Here is a 15,117-nt window from a genome sequence, read left to right as displayed (position 1 = left end):
GAACATGGCCTCGGGAGTTCAGGAACCCAAGAGTCAGTCATGGGGATAGGTACACAGCCTCAACGCCAGGATCACAGATGTAGCAACTGTCAATAGTAAAGTGAGAGGGGCTGGGTGGTGGCACACCTGATGGAGCGCACATGTTACAATGTGCAAGGATCCAGGTTCAAGCCCCCAGTCCCCAACTATAGGGGGAAAGTTTTGTAAGTGATGAAGCGGTGTTGCAGGTGTCTCTCTGTCTCTCTCCCTATCATCCCTTCCCTCTTGATTTCTGGCTGTCTCTACCCAATAAATAAGTAAATAAAGGTTTAAAAAAAAAAAAAGGAAAGTGAAAGTCTCCTCTTTTATTAACTCCAACTAGATAATGAAGAGCAGAAGGTATGGCTTCAAGGTGACAGGTCACAGGGACCATCAGGACAGCTTCTTGCAGAGAACACAGTCAAAACCAGTTACCATCTGGGTGGGGGCTGGTTCCTTCACGTGGCTTTCTACCCACTAGCCACTAGCCAGCCTGGTCTCTTGGTAGAAAGGCCTCCATAACATCAGTCCTGATTGCTCCCCCTCCACTGTGAAGGCCCAGATGGACAGGAAGAAAGAGGAGGGTGTCACAGAGAGGTCCCCATCAGGTTCACAGGGCGCCCGCTGTACCTCTTGGAAATGTCAGCTTCAATCTGAAAGAAACAGGGAAAGTGAGTGGGAGGTAGAGAGGAGAAGGGGCTGTGTCCCCTAGTCAGTTCTGCCTTCCTGTCTCACCAGCTTCTGCAGCTCCTTGGTTTTCTCTAGCAGCAGGTCGAGCTTAGGCTCCAGGGCCGCCTGCTCCTGCAGGGCTTCCTGTTGCTTCTGCACCATCACTTCCTTCTTCAAGGCCAGCAGCTGGGACTGCTTCAGTTTTTGCTGCAGGAATTCAGTCACTCGGTCCACGTACCTGCGTAGGCACTCAGGTGAATGGGGCAGCTATGCAACCTGAGCATTCTCATGTGGCTGCTGGGGAAGCTGAGACTCAGGAAACCAAATCCCTAAGCAGTCTACTGGGATCCACATCCTTGTAACTCTGAGTTTCTCTGTCCCACCTAAGAAGCAATTTCTTCCCACAAACATTAAAACACCCCATCTTGGGAGTCGGGTGGTAGCACAGCGGGTTAAGCATAGGTGGGGAAAAGTGCAAGGACCAGCATAAGGATCCTGGTTCGAGCCCCCGGCTCCCCACCTGCAGTGGAGTTGCTTCACTGGTGGTGAAGCAGATCTGTGGGTGTCTATCTTTCTCTCCCCCTACTCTCTTCATTTCTCTCTGTCCTATCCAACAACGACAAGTAAGTACAACAATTAAACAACAAGGGCAACAAAAGGGAATAAATAAATAAATATTTAAAAAAAAACACCCCATCTTGTCCCAAAGAAAGCCCCTGTCCCACAATGGTAACAGTGCTGATAAGGGAATAGGGATGAGATCTTATGGCCATGGAGAAAAGGAATACAGGAGTCAGCGATGTTCAAGATAGGAGAGCCCTGCTTCATGCCCCCAAGACAACCCAATGTCAAGAGGAAAGTCAAACCTTGGTGAGGCCAGGATCATAAACAGGTGTTGCATACGCAGACTGGTAAGCCTGCCAATCAGGTCCTGTAGCACTGACACCATAGTAACCATCTTTTCCTTGGTCTGGCCCTGCAGGATGGCTGGAGCCATCTGGAACTGGCTCACTGACAGGATGTCGGCCTCTTCACCCATCTCCACTGCTCTCTGGGACAAGAAGGTCTCCAGCTGGGAATGGAAGAGGATTTAGTTCAAATCAAGAAAATAACCTGGGAGTTGGGCGGTAGCGCAGTGGGTTAAGCGCAGGTGATGCAAAGAGCAAGGACCGGCGTAAGGATCCCGGTTCGAGCCCCCGGCTCCCCACCTGCAGGGGAGTCACTTCACAGGCAGTGAAGCAGGTCTGCAGGTGGCTATCTTTCTCTATCCCTCTCTCTCTCTCCATTTCTCTCTGTCCTATCCAACAACGACAACATCAATGACAACAATAATAAATACAACAATAAAGCAACAAGGGCAACAAAAGGGAATAAATAAGAAAAATATCTTTAAAAAAAAGAAAATAACTTATAAGCAAAGCTCACACGTTGCTCTAAATGCAAGAATGAGATGTGAACATTTAGATTCAGACGAGGAGAATTTATTTTCTTTTAACACTTTTTGTTGCTAAAGAGTTGTAGGTTGGTGAGATGGCTCACCTGGAAGGGGAGCCTGCTTTGCCAAATGTGTAGCCCAGGTTTAAGCCCCTGGCACACCACATTCCAATACCACAGCACTGGGTATTCCTTCCGCTCTCTTTCTATCTGAAAAGTCATCCAGGAGTAGTGAAGCCCCCCTGAGAACAACCAAAAAAACCAACAACAGCAATAAACCTAAAACTGAAACACAGCTATAACTGAGAGCTAGAGGCAGCCTCTGCTGTCTGTCACTCTTTGACAGCACAGAGTCAAAGGGCGCTCCCTGCCAAGTGAGGACACTTTTCTCCCACAGAAGGAATGAAATTCAGGGACCAGAAATCCCTGTTTGCAGAGCCCCAGAACAAGGAGAGGAAAGGGAAAGTCTGAGAACCAGTATATATCTGGTCACTCTTATTCAACCACAGGAAATTCACCTCTTTTGTCCCGTTTTCGTTGAGGCTAGGAGGGGCTTCTCTGGGCAGAAAGAGGATGCAGCTGATAAGGACTGAGAACTTTCATGAGGCCCTCCCCAGCCACCGGCAGAAGAGAGCAGACCAGAAATTAACCTGGACTAGACCCTCTCTTCCCAGTTCCACAACAAAGGTCCAAAACCACTGGGTCCTTACACCTTCGCTACAGGGATGGTACAGAAACACAAACGTGATCACATCACTCCCAGCCTCCAGCAATTTCCCCTTCACTCAGGGTAGACTAAGGTTAGGCTCTCTTCATCGCTCTGAGTTCTTTTACTTTCCCTCAGTTCCTTTGCTCAGTCATCAGATGTGCAGGCCACACTCCCACGGTCGTGCCTCTGTAGTTGCTTCCTCTATTCAGAAAGTCCCTCTACCACAAACTGTACTGGTTTCTTCGCATACACAAAGGTCTGGACTAACCAGCCATCTTTGTAATGAGGCCTTTCCTGACAATCCTTGTTTCCTTCTGTTTTTCTTTTTCTTTCTGACACTTATGTTAATGCCTAACCTACGGCATATATAATACACATACAGACATACGTATGATATATACACACATATGCCAGAATATTGCTGACTCTGGCTTATAGTGTATGGGAGACTCGACTTGGGACTTCAGAGCCTCTGGCATGAAAGTCTTTTTGCATAACCATTATGCTTTCTCCTGCCCCTTATGCCATGTTTTATTTACCTAGTGCTGTGTCTGCCTTTACCACTAGAATTATCAGCTCCAGGGGGGTCTCTGTCTTGTTCCCTGCTCCATTTCTGCTATGTCAGTCAGTGACAGGGGCCAGGGAGGTGGGGAGGCACATGATAAACTCTTGTGGTAGAAATGGGAGGACCTTCCTTATGTGTGAGAGTTCAACTCCAAAACAAAGCAAACATCAGCGCCCTTCGCACAAACAAGAAGAGTCAGGTCAGGCATTTGGAGGCCTGTCCTGGTGTCAAAAGATGAACGTACCTCCATGAGCTCATCAATGAACTGATTCCGGGTTTCAGGGTATTCAAGAAGTGTCAGGGCGTCTGGGCCCCTAGCGACACCTTCTGGAGCTGTGAGAGAGGGAGAGGGAGGGGGAGGGGGAGGGAGAGGGAAAGGGAGAGGGAGAGGGAGAGAGAGAAAAGGGAGCTGAGGACTGGAAAAGGAGGACACCCTGGAGTCTGAGAAACCCTGATGCTAATTCACTTTGCTAAAACCACTTTCTGTCTAGATTCAGTTGGAAAGGGTTATCATTTTCCATATGTCCCAGTCTTGATCTAGTACTAATGCCAACTCTCAGTCTATGAGCAGGACTACAGAGCTCGGTTGCTGTAAGCTAAAAGACCTCTGCTGACTGTGCCACCAGGTGAAGTTTCATCCTGCACTGCCCTCTAGTGGCTCTGATCACTACTACAACCCCTGCTGGTGGGGAGGGACTTCAGAGCCCAAGCGTTCTCCCTCCTAGAAGCCCCTAAGTCAGAACAGTAAACTTATATTTGGTACCCTAAGAGTGAATTTTGAATTTTCTCTTTTCTTTTTCCTTTCTTTCCTTTTCTTTCTCTCTCTCTCTCTCTTTTTTTTTTTTTACCAGAGTTCTGCTCAGCTCTGGTTTATGGGGGTGCAGGGAATTGAACCTGGGACTTTGGAGCCTCAGGCACAAGAGTCTAGATAGCATAACCATTATGCTATCTACCCCCACTCTAATTTTGAGTTTCTAGAACTAGTTTTTTTTTTTTTCTTAACAAATGTCTTTGTATTTATTATTACTATTTTACTAGAGCCCTGCTCAGCCCTGGTTTACAGTGGTAAGGGGGATTGAACCTGGGACTTTTGGTACCTCAGACATAAGAGTCTCTGTATAATCATTATGCTACCTCCCCTACCTTGTCTTACTAGTTTTAAGAATTCTCTGTCCTGTTCCCCAGAACTTATCAGGATTTCAGGAGTCACTTAAGTGAGTGAGAAGCCCAATTTGGCCATACATAGTTTTTTTTTTTATTTTTGTTTGTTTGTTTGTTTGTTTCTAGAGACTTGGGCCCCACTTCTGCCAGGGCTGCAGGGAATGAGATACGTACCCTGGGTTCCAGCTTCCAGCACTGTGATCTGCAAGGCAGCAGCATTGTCTCCCCAGTCGATCTCATCACTCACAGCTTCCTGGGTAGAAAGTAAAGTGGTAATGGGAGAACCTTCCAGCAAAGGGAGGCAGAATCAACCAAAACCCCTGAGAAGTTCAACGGCTATACATTCCAGCGATGTAAAGGACTTCCGGCCCCAATATGGTAGCAAAGACTGCCACCATCACCCTTAGCTTGGAGAGATACTACCTAGCAACTCCCCCCACCCACTGCCAACACCCTGCCAAGAGAAAGAGTCAAAACTCTAATGTACCACTTTGGAAACCCTGCCTCCCCATGGACTGCACCTAGTTTGACAACTATGAGCTTTAAGTGCCGCCTTGGAAAACAGGCATTTTTCTTTTTCTTTTCGACAGGGTTATTGCTGGGGCTCGGTGCCTGCACTAGGAATCCACTGCTCCTAGAGGCCATTTCCCCATTTTGTTGCCCTTGTTAATATTATTGTTGTCATTGCTGTTGTTGTTGGATAGGACAGAGAGAAATGGAGAGAGATGAGGAGTACAGAGAGGGGGAGAGAAAGATAGACATCTGCAGACCTACTTCATTGCTCATGAAGTGACCCCTTGCAGGTGGGGAGCCGGGGGCTCGAACCGGGATCCTTACACTGGTCCCTGTGCTTTGCTCTATGTGCACTTAACCCGCTGCGCTACTGCCCGGCCCCCTTAAAAGACATTTTTTCTTAAAGAACGTCCTCAGAAGATATATCAGAGAGTGTCTTAACCTTTGAGTCTGATTCCAGTGAAATGCCCCAGTCAATTTCAGCCGGCTGGGCAGAGAGGCCAGAGTCTACCCCTTCAGAAGCCACCTTTACTCCAAAGTCACCCCAGTCAATCTAGAAGGGAGGGAAAAATGTTAGCATACAGAAGGTGGGTGAAGAAGGAAGTGGCTTATTCCACTTAGTTGCTCCTAGTAAGGAGCACTAGCACAATACTTAAAGGCAATGGCCAGCCTCGCAGTTCCCCCAAGGAGCCATCTTCAGCTTGTGGGACTGAAAGGTTCCTCGTTCAAAGCCAATCAGTTTACTGAGCCTTTCCAGTCTTACTTATACTCTGGTCTCAAAAAGGTCAGGAAAATAAAAGACTAGGCTTTCTGGGCCCTTCTATCTGCAGTCTCTCTCACATGAAAAAGAATTTCCCTTTCTTCTGCCAGACCTCAATTCAGGTCATGGGGGGTTGGGTTGTGGGCCCAGGAGAGGGAAAAAAACAGTACCCTCAGCTCAGAAGAGGTCTTGTCTTACCGCGCCTTCTTCCACTTCTTCTGAAAGTTCGAGCTGCTGTCGCTCCACCACAGACGGCTCTGTGCCTGTCCTCCACTCATACACGGTAGAGTTCCCCCGCTTCTGCACATATCGCAGCATTGGCAACACCTGCTCTACAGGGCTGCAACAGAGCACAGAATTGACTCTCCTTCCCAATCATTGCTGTCATCTCTGGGTTTTGGCCTGAGCCAGAAGCTCAAACAAGCAAGGATCTCAGGGGTCCAAGTGTGTAAAATAAAACCCAAATGTCATGTGGGGAAATTTTTAATAGAGAAGAGAAAGCAGTCAGGGAAAATAGATTAACCAATTCTTTTGCTAGAGGGAAATAGGCTCTTACCTTTCACACACAAACTCCACACAGGCCTGGTACAGTTCAATGGCTTCCCCCAGGGACCGAGCCCCTTCCCCAATCTCAGCCAGGTGACTAGGCAGGTCCTTCACCAGGGCGAGCAGTTCTCTTTGGACATTGTCTCCCTGGACAGGATTGAAGCAGCAAACTAAGAAGTGTTGGGAAGCAGAGTCCAACAGGTTAAGGAATACACCTGAGGACAGGTGAAAAGCCTCTTGACCTAAGTAAGTGTTGTCCTCTCCAAGCAGAAAAAGAAGTGTTTTCCAGAGACAAATCACTTGGGTCCAGGAAAACAGCAAGAACCCCAGGAGACCACCCCAGCTCACCATGATGCCATACTGCTTGCAGGAGTGGTAGAACTGCTCCCGCAGCTCGGCAGCCCCCGCCTGGCCCTCCTCCTCCTTGCGGCTGTATTCCTGCTGTAGCTGCTGGCACTTGGCAATCTGCTTCTTTAGCGAGGGGATCTCATAGTTGACATTCCGAACCAGGAGGCTGGAGAGTTCCACTGAGAAAAGCCCATAAGATTCAGCCTGGATATCATGTGAGGCAAGCACACCCCAGGACACACACAAATATACCCTAGCTGATGGTTAAGAGCATGGGACTGGCCTCCAGGCTCCTCCCCTTCCTAGCTATGGAACTTAAGACAAGTCACTTCACCTCTCCCATCAAACCCCACCTGTCAAACAGGGATGATACAGAACATGAGGATTGAAAGAGAATCGATATAAAACACCAAGTCTATCCTTTGATTTCAGTAGATACGTGGTAAATACCAGCTATTATTTATAGGACTAGCAAAGACAACCCAAACCACTGTGAGCTTTCTCAGTTCCCCAATACAGCTTATAAGACAACCCACTTCTCGGGGGTCGGGCGGTGGCGTTCCAAGTTAAGTGCACATGGTGCAAAGCACAGGACTGGCGTAAGGGTCCTGGGTTTGAGCCCCTGGCTCTCCACCTACAGGGGGAGTTACTTCACAAGCAGTGGAGCAGGTGTCTATCTTTCTCTCCCCCTCTCTGTCTTCCCCTCATCTCTCGATTTCTTTCTGTCCTATCCAGCAACAATAACAACGATAAACAACAAGGGCAACAAAAGGGGAAAAAAATGGCCTCCAAGGAGCAGTGGATTCGTAGTGCAGGCACCGAGCCCCAGGATAACTCTGGAGGCAAAAAAAAAAAAAAAAAAAGATAGGGAGTCGGGTAGTAGCACAGTGGGTTAAGCGCATGTGGCGTGAAGTGCAAGGACTGGCCTGAGGACCCCAGTTCAAGTCCCTGACTCCCCACCTGCAAGGGAGTCGCTTCACAGGCGGTGAAGCAGGTCTGCAGGTGTCTATCTTTCTCTCCCCCTCTCTGTCTTCCCCTCCTCTCTCCATTTCTCTCTGTCCTATCCAACAATGACGACATCAATAATAACAACAACTACAACAACAATAAAAAAAACAATGGCAACAAAAGGGAAAGTAAATAAATATTAAAAAATAAAATAAATAAAGATAACCCACTTCTCTTCTGCCTAATGTAAAATGGGGGGCTTATGGAGGGGATGAGGCCCCCACACCTCCACCTTATCAAATGGCAGAAGTCCCCCCAGTCATCAGGCCAGCAAGTGCCTAGCTGTCTTCCTTCCAATATTCCTTGTGGAGTTTATTACCCACTTCCCAAACATCAATACTTAAGCCTCTTCTCCAACCCCAACAGACTGGGCTCACTAGTCTAGTGTCTCAGATCTCTGAGAGCAGGCTTTTCCCAAGGACACCAGGATTCCTAGTTGGGCTACTTTACCCAAGTAAGTGTTGTCCTTCTCATACAGGGTTATAATCTCCTGCCAATCCTGGAAAGAAACAGAAACAGGAAGTAAGCCAAAAAAGCACTTGACAGCTGCATCCCAACTCAATTCCTGAACAGGGAAAGCTCTCTCCCATCAAATATAAACTCCTTGTCCTTATCATGCTGAATGGACCATTAATTTTATAAGTGTGGTGCCAGTGAGTCACTTCTCAGGTAGTGGATCTGAAAATGTAAACCCAGGAGTAAGATCTAATTTTGGCATAAGCCACAGGAAAGGAGAGAATGAACTTTCTGAACTCAACGTATCCTATGTAAGCATCTCCATAGGCTCTTCAGCTAGACCAGGCAGGCTCTGATCCCTTGGGCTGAACGCCTCCCACTGTTACCCTTGCTCACACTTGCCTTCATTCGCTGTGAAGAGTAACGGCCAAAAATATTTTTTGTGGAGGCTTCAGTGCCTTTGAGAAGACCCACAATTCTTAGGCAGTGGAAATAGTGAATGTCTGAAAAGCAAGGAAGCACAAAGACTGAGAACTATGGTATCTTCCCCAGTGTTGTCGTGTTATTTTGGCATGCAGCCCTCTTCTCTTCACCAGTTTGTGTTGAGAGGAACCAGTGTCTACACCCTGAACAAAAATCTCTTTCTCAACAGTCAAAGCATCTCTGACAAAATGTTCCACGCCACACAAAAGGATCTGAAATAAGTTTGGAGGGGTTTTTTCAAATTGGGGTGTGTGTGTCTGTGTGTGTGTGTGTCTTGAACCATCCTTTCTTTTATGTTTTCTCCCTTATTTCTTTTCTTTCTTTTTAAAAATATTTTACTGGGAGTCGGGCTGTAGCTCAGCGGGTTAAGTGCAGGTGGCACAAAGCCCAAGGACTGGCATAAGGAGCCCTGGCTCCCCACCTGCAGGGGAGTCGCTTCACAGGCGGTGAAGCAGGTCTGCAGGTGTCTATCTTTCTCTCCTCCTCTCTGTCTTCCCCTCCTCTCTCCATTTCTCTCTGTCCTATCCAACAACAACGACATCAATAACTACAACAAGAAAACAACAAGGGCAACAAAAGGGAATAAATAAATATGAAATAAAAAATTTAAAAAAAAATATTTTATTTACTGTGGTCTGGGAGGTGGTGCTGTGATAAAACTTTGGACTTTCAAGCATGAGGTCCCGAGTTCGATCCCCGGCAGCACATGTGCCACAGTGATGTCTGGTTCTTTCTCTCTCCACCTATCTTTCTCATAAATTAATAAAATCTTTTAAAAAATTACTTATTAATGAAAAGGATGGGAGGGGGGAGGGAGGGAAGGAGGGGGGAGAAGAGAGAGAGAGAGAGAGAGGGCATGAATATACCAGACATCACTCTGGCACATGTGCTGCCAGGGATCGAACTTAGGACCTCATGCTTGAAAGCCCAATGCTTTTATCCACTGTACTACCTCCTGGACCACCTTCTCCCTATTTCTTATTTTGGATGAGGTCTTCTGGACCCAAGCTTATACCCAGCCCCTCTTTTTTTTTTTTTTTTTTTTTGAATTTTTAAAAATATTTATTTATTTCCTTTTGTTGCCCTTGTTGTTTTATTGTTGTTGTAGTTATTATTGTTGTTATTGATGTCGTTGTTGTTGGATAGGACAGAGAGAAATGGAGAGGAGAAGACAGAGAGGAGGAGAGAAAGACACCTACAGACCTGCTTCACAGCCTGTGAAGCGACTCCCCTGCAGGTGGGAAGCCGGGGGCTCAAAACAGGATCCTCACACGGGTCCTTGCGCTTCACGCCACCTGCGCTTAACCCGCTGCGCCACCGCCCGACCCCCTTGTTTTGTTCTTTTAACTCCTAGCATTGGCAGGCCAGACCAAATGATTTTCTCCCCCAACTGCTCAACTTTGGTTTATGGTGGTGCTGGGGGGTGAACCCAGGAACTCAAGAGGCTCAGGCATGAAATTCATTTGCATGACCATTATATTGTCTCTTATTGTCTCTCCAGCCCCTCCACAGCTCTTAAATGGATTGTGCATAAAATCTGAAGAAGTTGACACTCCAACCCTGTTCCCAGTCTCCTTAGTCAAGATCATTACTTATTGTAATTCCTGCCAAAAACACACTGCTGTATTAATCTCTAATCCTAGGGGGGACAAAAAGCAGTAAAGAGGCATTCCATGTAGAAAGTGGAGTTGAGAGACCAAGAAAGGACATATAAATGCTTACCTACAACACCATAAACTTAAGCAGGTGCCAGAAACTTATGCCACACACTGTTAATGGGAGGACAAAGGCTAACTCCGTGTTTACTGCTTTGTGTGCAATCTTCTGTTTATGGGGAGGAAAGAGAAAGGATAGGGCAGGAAAACTATCTGTTCTCTCACTGATAACTTCTCTTCCCTGAACTGCAAGAACCTGAGGCTCCCTGGGTTCTGGTAACCCTATCACTAAGAAATTGTATTTGCCATGAGGCAGACAGGCAGGTGGACACACACAGACCATGGCACTGCTCAGCTCTGGCTTATGGAGGTGCCAGGAATTGAACCTGTAACCCCTAGGTCCTCGGGCACACAAGCCCCATGATCTAACTGGCTGAACTATATCCCCAGGCCAGGAAATGTTTATTTCATGGTTGATTTTGCTGTGCTGGTTACTTTTTTTTTTTTTTCTTCCCCATTTGCTATCATTTTGTTACACACATACTGACCCTTTCCCACACTTTTTTTTTAAAAAAAATATTTATTTTCTTTTGTTGCCTTTTTTATTGTTGTTGTAGTTATTATTGTTGTTGTTATTGATGTCATTGTTATTGGATGGGACAGAGAGAAATGGAGAGAGAAGGGAAAGACAGAGAGGGGAGAAAGATAGACACCTGCAGACCTGCTTCATCGTTTGTGGGGAGCCGGGGGCTTGAACCGGGATCCTTACGCGAGTCCTTGCACTTCACACCATGTGCGTTTAACCCACTGCACTACCGCCCACCTCTTTTTTTTTTAAATTTATTTATTCATAAAAAAGATAGGAGGAGAGAGAGAGAGAGAGAGAGAGAAAGAACTAGATATCACTCTGGTACATGTGCTGCCAGGGACTGAACTCTGGACCTCATGTTTGAGAGTCCAATGCTTTATCCACTGCACCACCTCCTGGACCATCCCACACTCTTTACTTTAGGAAAATACAGTGAGCAAAAAACCTAGTGGTACTAAAAATAATTAAAGACCCTTCTTTCTCTGGGTATCAGTCAGGGGCTAAATGACAGAAGGGCAGCTCAGCTGATATATATATCTCTCCAGAAATAGAGGGTGCCAGTGAAGTAGCTCCAAAGCACTCACAGGATCCAGAGAGCAGCTGGGCGATCTCTTCGCTCTCTGGCATGTCCTGGATGGCGGCATTGATCTTCTCCCGGATCGTCAACACCAGACTCTGCCATTTCAGGTTACAGTGTCTTCTGTCCACCAACCAGTCTGCATGAGAAACACTCAAGTCATAGTGTTCCCATCCACACAGCTAGTGCTGTGCTGCTGATTCACAGGGAACACATTACGGCTTCAGCCAAAAGTGACATTCCTATCGACTGGCTAATATGTGGGAGTCACAGGAAGATGGGAATAAAGATGCTTGGGCTAAACAGACGCCTACAACCTGACTTCATCCACAGTGAGACTGTCATAGAATGACTTTCAATACAGGGATAAAGGAAGACTTTAAATTGGTCCTAACATCAAAGTGCCACTTTTGACCAGTCGAAATTCTCCATAATATTTTTGGTTTCTTGGGTAATTATATCTTTCTTACTGACAGAGGATGCTGCTGCACTTCCACTTCCTCAGGGCTGGGATTAACCATGACAATGGAAAATACAAGTCGGTTATGCCAAGTACCGGATGAATGAACAACTGCAAAGCCCCCTAATACCTACAGCGCCCTAAGGACTAGATATCAAAGATTTTTTTTTTACCAAAGAAAATACCCTCACTTATGGATATCGATGCAATGACCTCTTGGAGTCTAGGTCTAGATTTGTTTTTAGTAGAATGTGGGTAGATGAATAACCTCGTCCTCTCAGTGGGACTTAAAAGCCAGCTTTTATGGTCACACATGGTCCTATGTTCTATCAAATTTCTTAAGCAATTCTTTCAACCTTTCTGTGCCTCGATTTTCCCACCTATAAAGTGGGGATAAGAAGATACTGAATATAAGCAGGAAGGCAGGGTAAATGCAGAGCACTGTGCCTAGAATATGGCAACAACTCAATTAATTCCAGTGAACTTTATTGTACGGCAAGTGCTAAAACCACTGGCTTTAAAGTAAACCTTCAGTGAATGGTTAATGTTTTATTATTTCTTTTCATAACCAGAATCAAGCTCATGAATCAAAAGTGCCCGTGTACTGAAGAGCTGGTAGACACTGCACAGGACTGATTAAATGACCCATCGTGGTAAATTCAGAACCTAGCCTTTATTAGTAAATCTGCTACCAGTCCCATACTACTTGCCAGTTATATTACTCCCTTTGCCATATTTCTCTAAAATTTCAGTAAAGAAAACCCTGTAGCATGTACAAACTATTTTACTTACTGTTGAATGTAAAACATTAATTCCCCAATAAAAAAAAAAAAAAGAAAAAAGAAGAAAAAAAAAAGTGGGTGGGTGGGGAGAATTCAGGTCCAAGGATTCAGAGGACCTAGTGGGGGTTGTATTGTTATATGGGAAACTGGGGAATGTTATGCATGTACAAACTATTGTACTTACTGTTGAATGTAAAACATTAATTCCCCAATTAAAAAAAAAAAAGAAAGAAAACCCTGTAAATGTCACAGAACTTCTGTAAATGTTATAGGATTTTTCTTTGTGGGACAGGGATAGATAGCATAATAGTTATGCAAAGACTCTCATGCCTGAGGCTCCAAGGTCCCAGGTTCAATCCCCTGTACCACCAGAAGCCAGAGCTAAGCAGTGCTCTGGCTAAAAAAAAAAGACATTTTCTTTCTGTTAGCAAAGTGCTTACGTAGTCAAAACAAAATTGACATCCAATCAAGGAATCCAGTGAGCATTTATAAACCCTGAAAAGGGCCTGGTGGTGGTGCACCTGGCTGGGTGCACAAGGACATGGGGTCAAGCCACTGCATGTCTCCACCTGGAGGGGGATAAGCTTCATGAGTGGTGAAGGAGTTCTGCGGGTACTTTTCCCTCTCATCCCTCTTAATTTCTGTCTCAATCAACCAATAATTTAAAGAATAAATATTTTAAAAATCTGGAACTTTCCCTGAAGGAGTCAGAAAGAAGAGGCCCTTCCTTGGCTCTGAACTGCGGTGAGGGCTGGCATGCATCCCTGACCACTGGTCCAATTAGTCCAAGTCCCTCTTCTTCTTTAAATCAGTGGGAGGCAGCATAATGCAAAATCCATGGGCACTGGAGCCAGACAGACATGTGATCCCATTTCAGATCTGCTGCTTGGAAGTCCACCGCCCCTGAGGTTAGCTACTATCTTCTCTGTGTCTGATCTGACAGGATTTGGCAACATGAGTTGTGATAATAATGTTAAATGTTAGAAAACGCGGGTCAGGTATAGACTTCATGTATCATTTCTCCTAGCGAGGCAGGGCCGGTAGCACATGGGGGCAACAAGGAAGGCCTCAATCTGGACCTCGGGGCACCGGGGCGTCTAGCAGTGGGTGACTGGGGGGCAGACAACCGGGACTCCCCCGACAGCTGGGGGCGGGGGCGCCCCGTCCTACCGAGCAGCTTGCTGGTCTGGATGTCGATGGGCACGTGCTGATGGTCCTGGCGGGAAACACGACGGGAGCGGGGCATGAGCACAGGGAGATGTCAGCGGCCCAACCGCCACCCCGCGGGGCCTGAGCCACGGGCCGGGGCGGGCCACGCCCGGGGGAGACCTGGGGAAAACCGTCAGAGCCTGGCCGGATGAATCCAAGCCAGGGTTTCCGGGGAGCCCCCCACATCCCCAGCTCCTGTCCCCCACCTGCATCTTTCCTTCACTTCCGGTTCCGGCAGCCAGTCCTAGCCCTCTTCGCCTGCCACCAATCGAGCGCGGCCTTAGCGGAGCGTCATCTAACGCACAAACAGACGTGCTGAGGCCACGTCGTTGCCTTCCTCAGAGCCAATCAGAGCGCGCGCTCCAAAGCCCCACCCTCTCGGAGGCTGGGAATGGCTGAGCCGGGGAAGGGCGGGAGAACAGGAGATAGCCAATGGGAGACGCGAGGCGGGTTTAGGACAGCAAAGTGCCGGGCGCCTGGGTTAGGCTGCGGCTGAGGCGCTATTACAGCAGGCGGCGCCCGAGAGCCGGCATGCTCCCTACCGGCCTAGCGATTTAGAGCGTCTGGAACGGGCCGCTAGTGCAGAGCCAGGCCACCTGCAGGTTCAAAGAGTATCTTTTTTCCTCCTCGCCTCTCAAGGTCTATCCTGGTTTCTGATCACTCCTTGCTTCCGATTGAGTTTATCCAAAGGCTATGTGTTGAGCACTTGCTACCTGTTGAGTGACAGGGGCAGGGAAGGGGGAGGCAGGAGAACCAAGGAAGGACTCCTAAGATAACACTGGTCTTAAAGTAGGAGCTGGAGAAGAGGGTTGATAAGAGGAGACTGTGTAAGCAAAGCATTGGCTGCAGGAGACAAGAGGCCTCCCAGCTAAATGAAAACTATGAAGAGTTTCTAGTGGGGGAGATAACATAATAGTTACACAAACAGACTCTCATGCCTGAGGATCCAAAGTCCCAGGTTCAACCTCCTACACCACCGGAAGTCAGATCTGAGCAGTGCTCTGAAGAAAAAAAAGAAGAAGAAAAAAGGAAGGAAGGAAGGAAGGAAGAAAGAAAAGAATTTCAAGAGGGCACTGCATACATCTCACACTCATGAAGTAGGTCCTGTAGGTAGGGTAGCCTTTGCAGTAATGGGTTTGAGGCAGAGAGTGGCCAAGATGAGCCTGTGAAGGTGG

The 15,117-nt window shown here is 47.1% G+C and overlaps 1 protein-coding gene across 3 annotated transcripts; it reads right to left on the bottom strand.

Annotated features, from left to right (window-relative positions):
• Positions 1-329: 329 nt before the first annotated feature.
• On the bottom strand, positions 330-14,254 carry CDK5RAP3 (CDK5 regulatory subunit associated protein 3). Of its 3 annotated transcripts, none has more exons than XM_007530000.3 (14): positions 14,149-14,254; positions 13,904-13,949; positions 11,499-11,630; positions 8,590-8,690; positions 8,182-8,230; positions 6,724-6,902; positions 6,386-6,522; positions 6,028-6,169; positions 5,512-5,622; positions 4,731-4,809; positions 3,640-3,728; positions 1,554-1,759; positions 754-925; positions 330-671 (listed from the first exon to the last, which is right to left on the bottom strand). In XM_007530000.3, the coding sequence occupies exons 1-14, from the start codon at positions 14,152-14,154 to the stop codon at positions 606-608; spliced, it is 1,515 nt and encodes a 504-aa protein (XP_007530062.2). In that variant the 5' UTR covers positions 14,155-14,254; the 3' UTR covers positions 330-605. The 3 variants fall into 3 exon arrangements, with proteins under 3 accessions (XP_007530062.2, XP_060059618.1, XP_016046740.2); XM_060203635.1 differs by lacking the exon at positions 14,149-14,254 and adding an exon at positions 14,063-14,138; XM_016191254.2 differs by lacking the exon at positions 14,149-14,254 and having other exon boundaries at positions 13,904-14,140.
• Between the last annotated feature and the right edge of the window lie 863 nt (positions 14,255-15,117).

Source organism: Erinaceus europaeus, chromosome 12 (assembly GCF_950295315.1).
Source record: "Erinaceus europaeus chromosome 12, mEriEur2.1, whole genome shotgun sequence".
Classification (NCBI taxonomy): domain Eukaryota; kingdom Metazoa; phylum Chordata; class Mammalia; order Eulipotyphla; family Erinaceidae; genus Erinaceus; species Erinaceus europaeus.
Note: the sequence above shows the minus strand (reverse complement) of the source record. Positions and strands in the feature narration are given on the sequence as shown.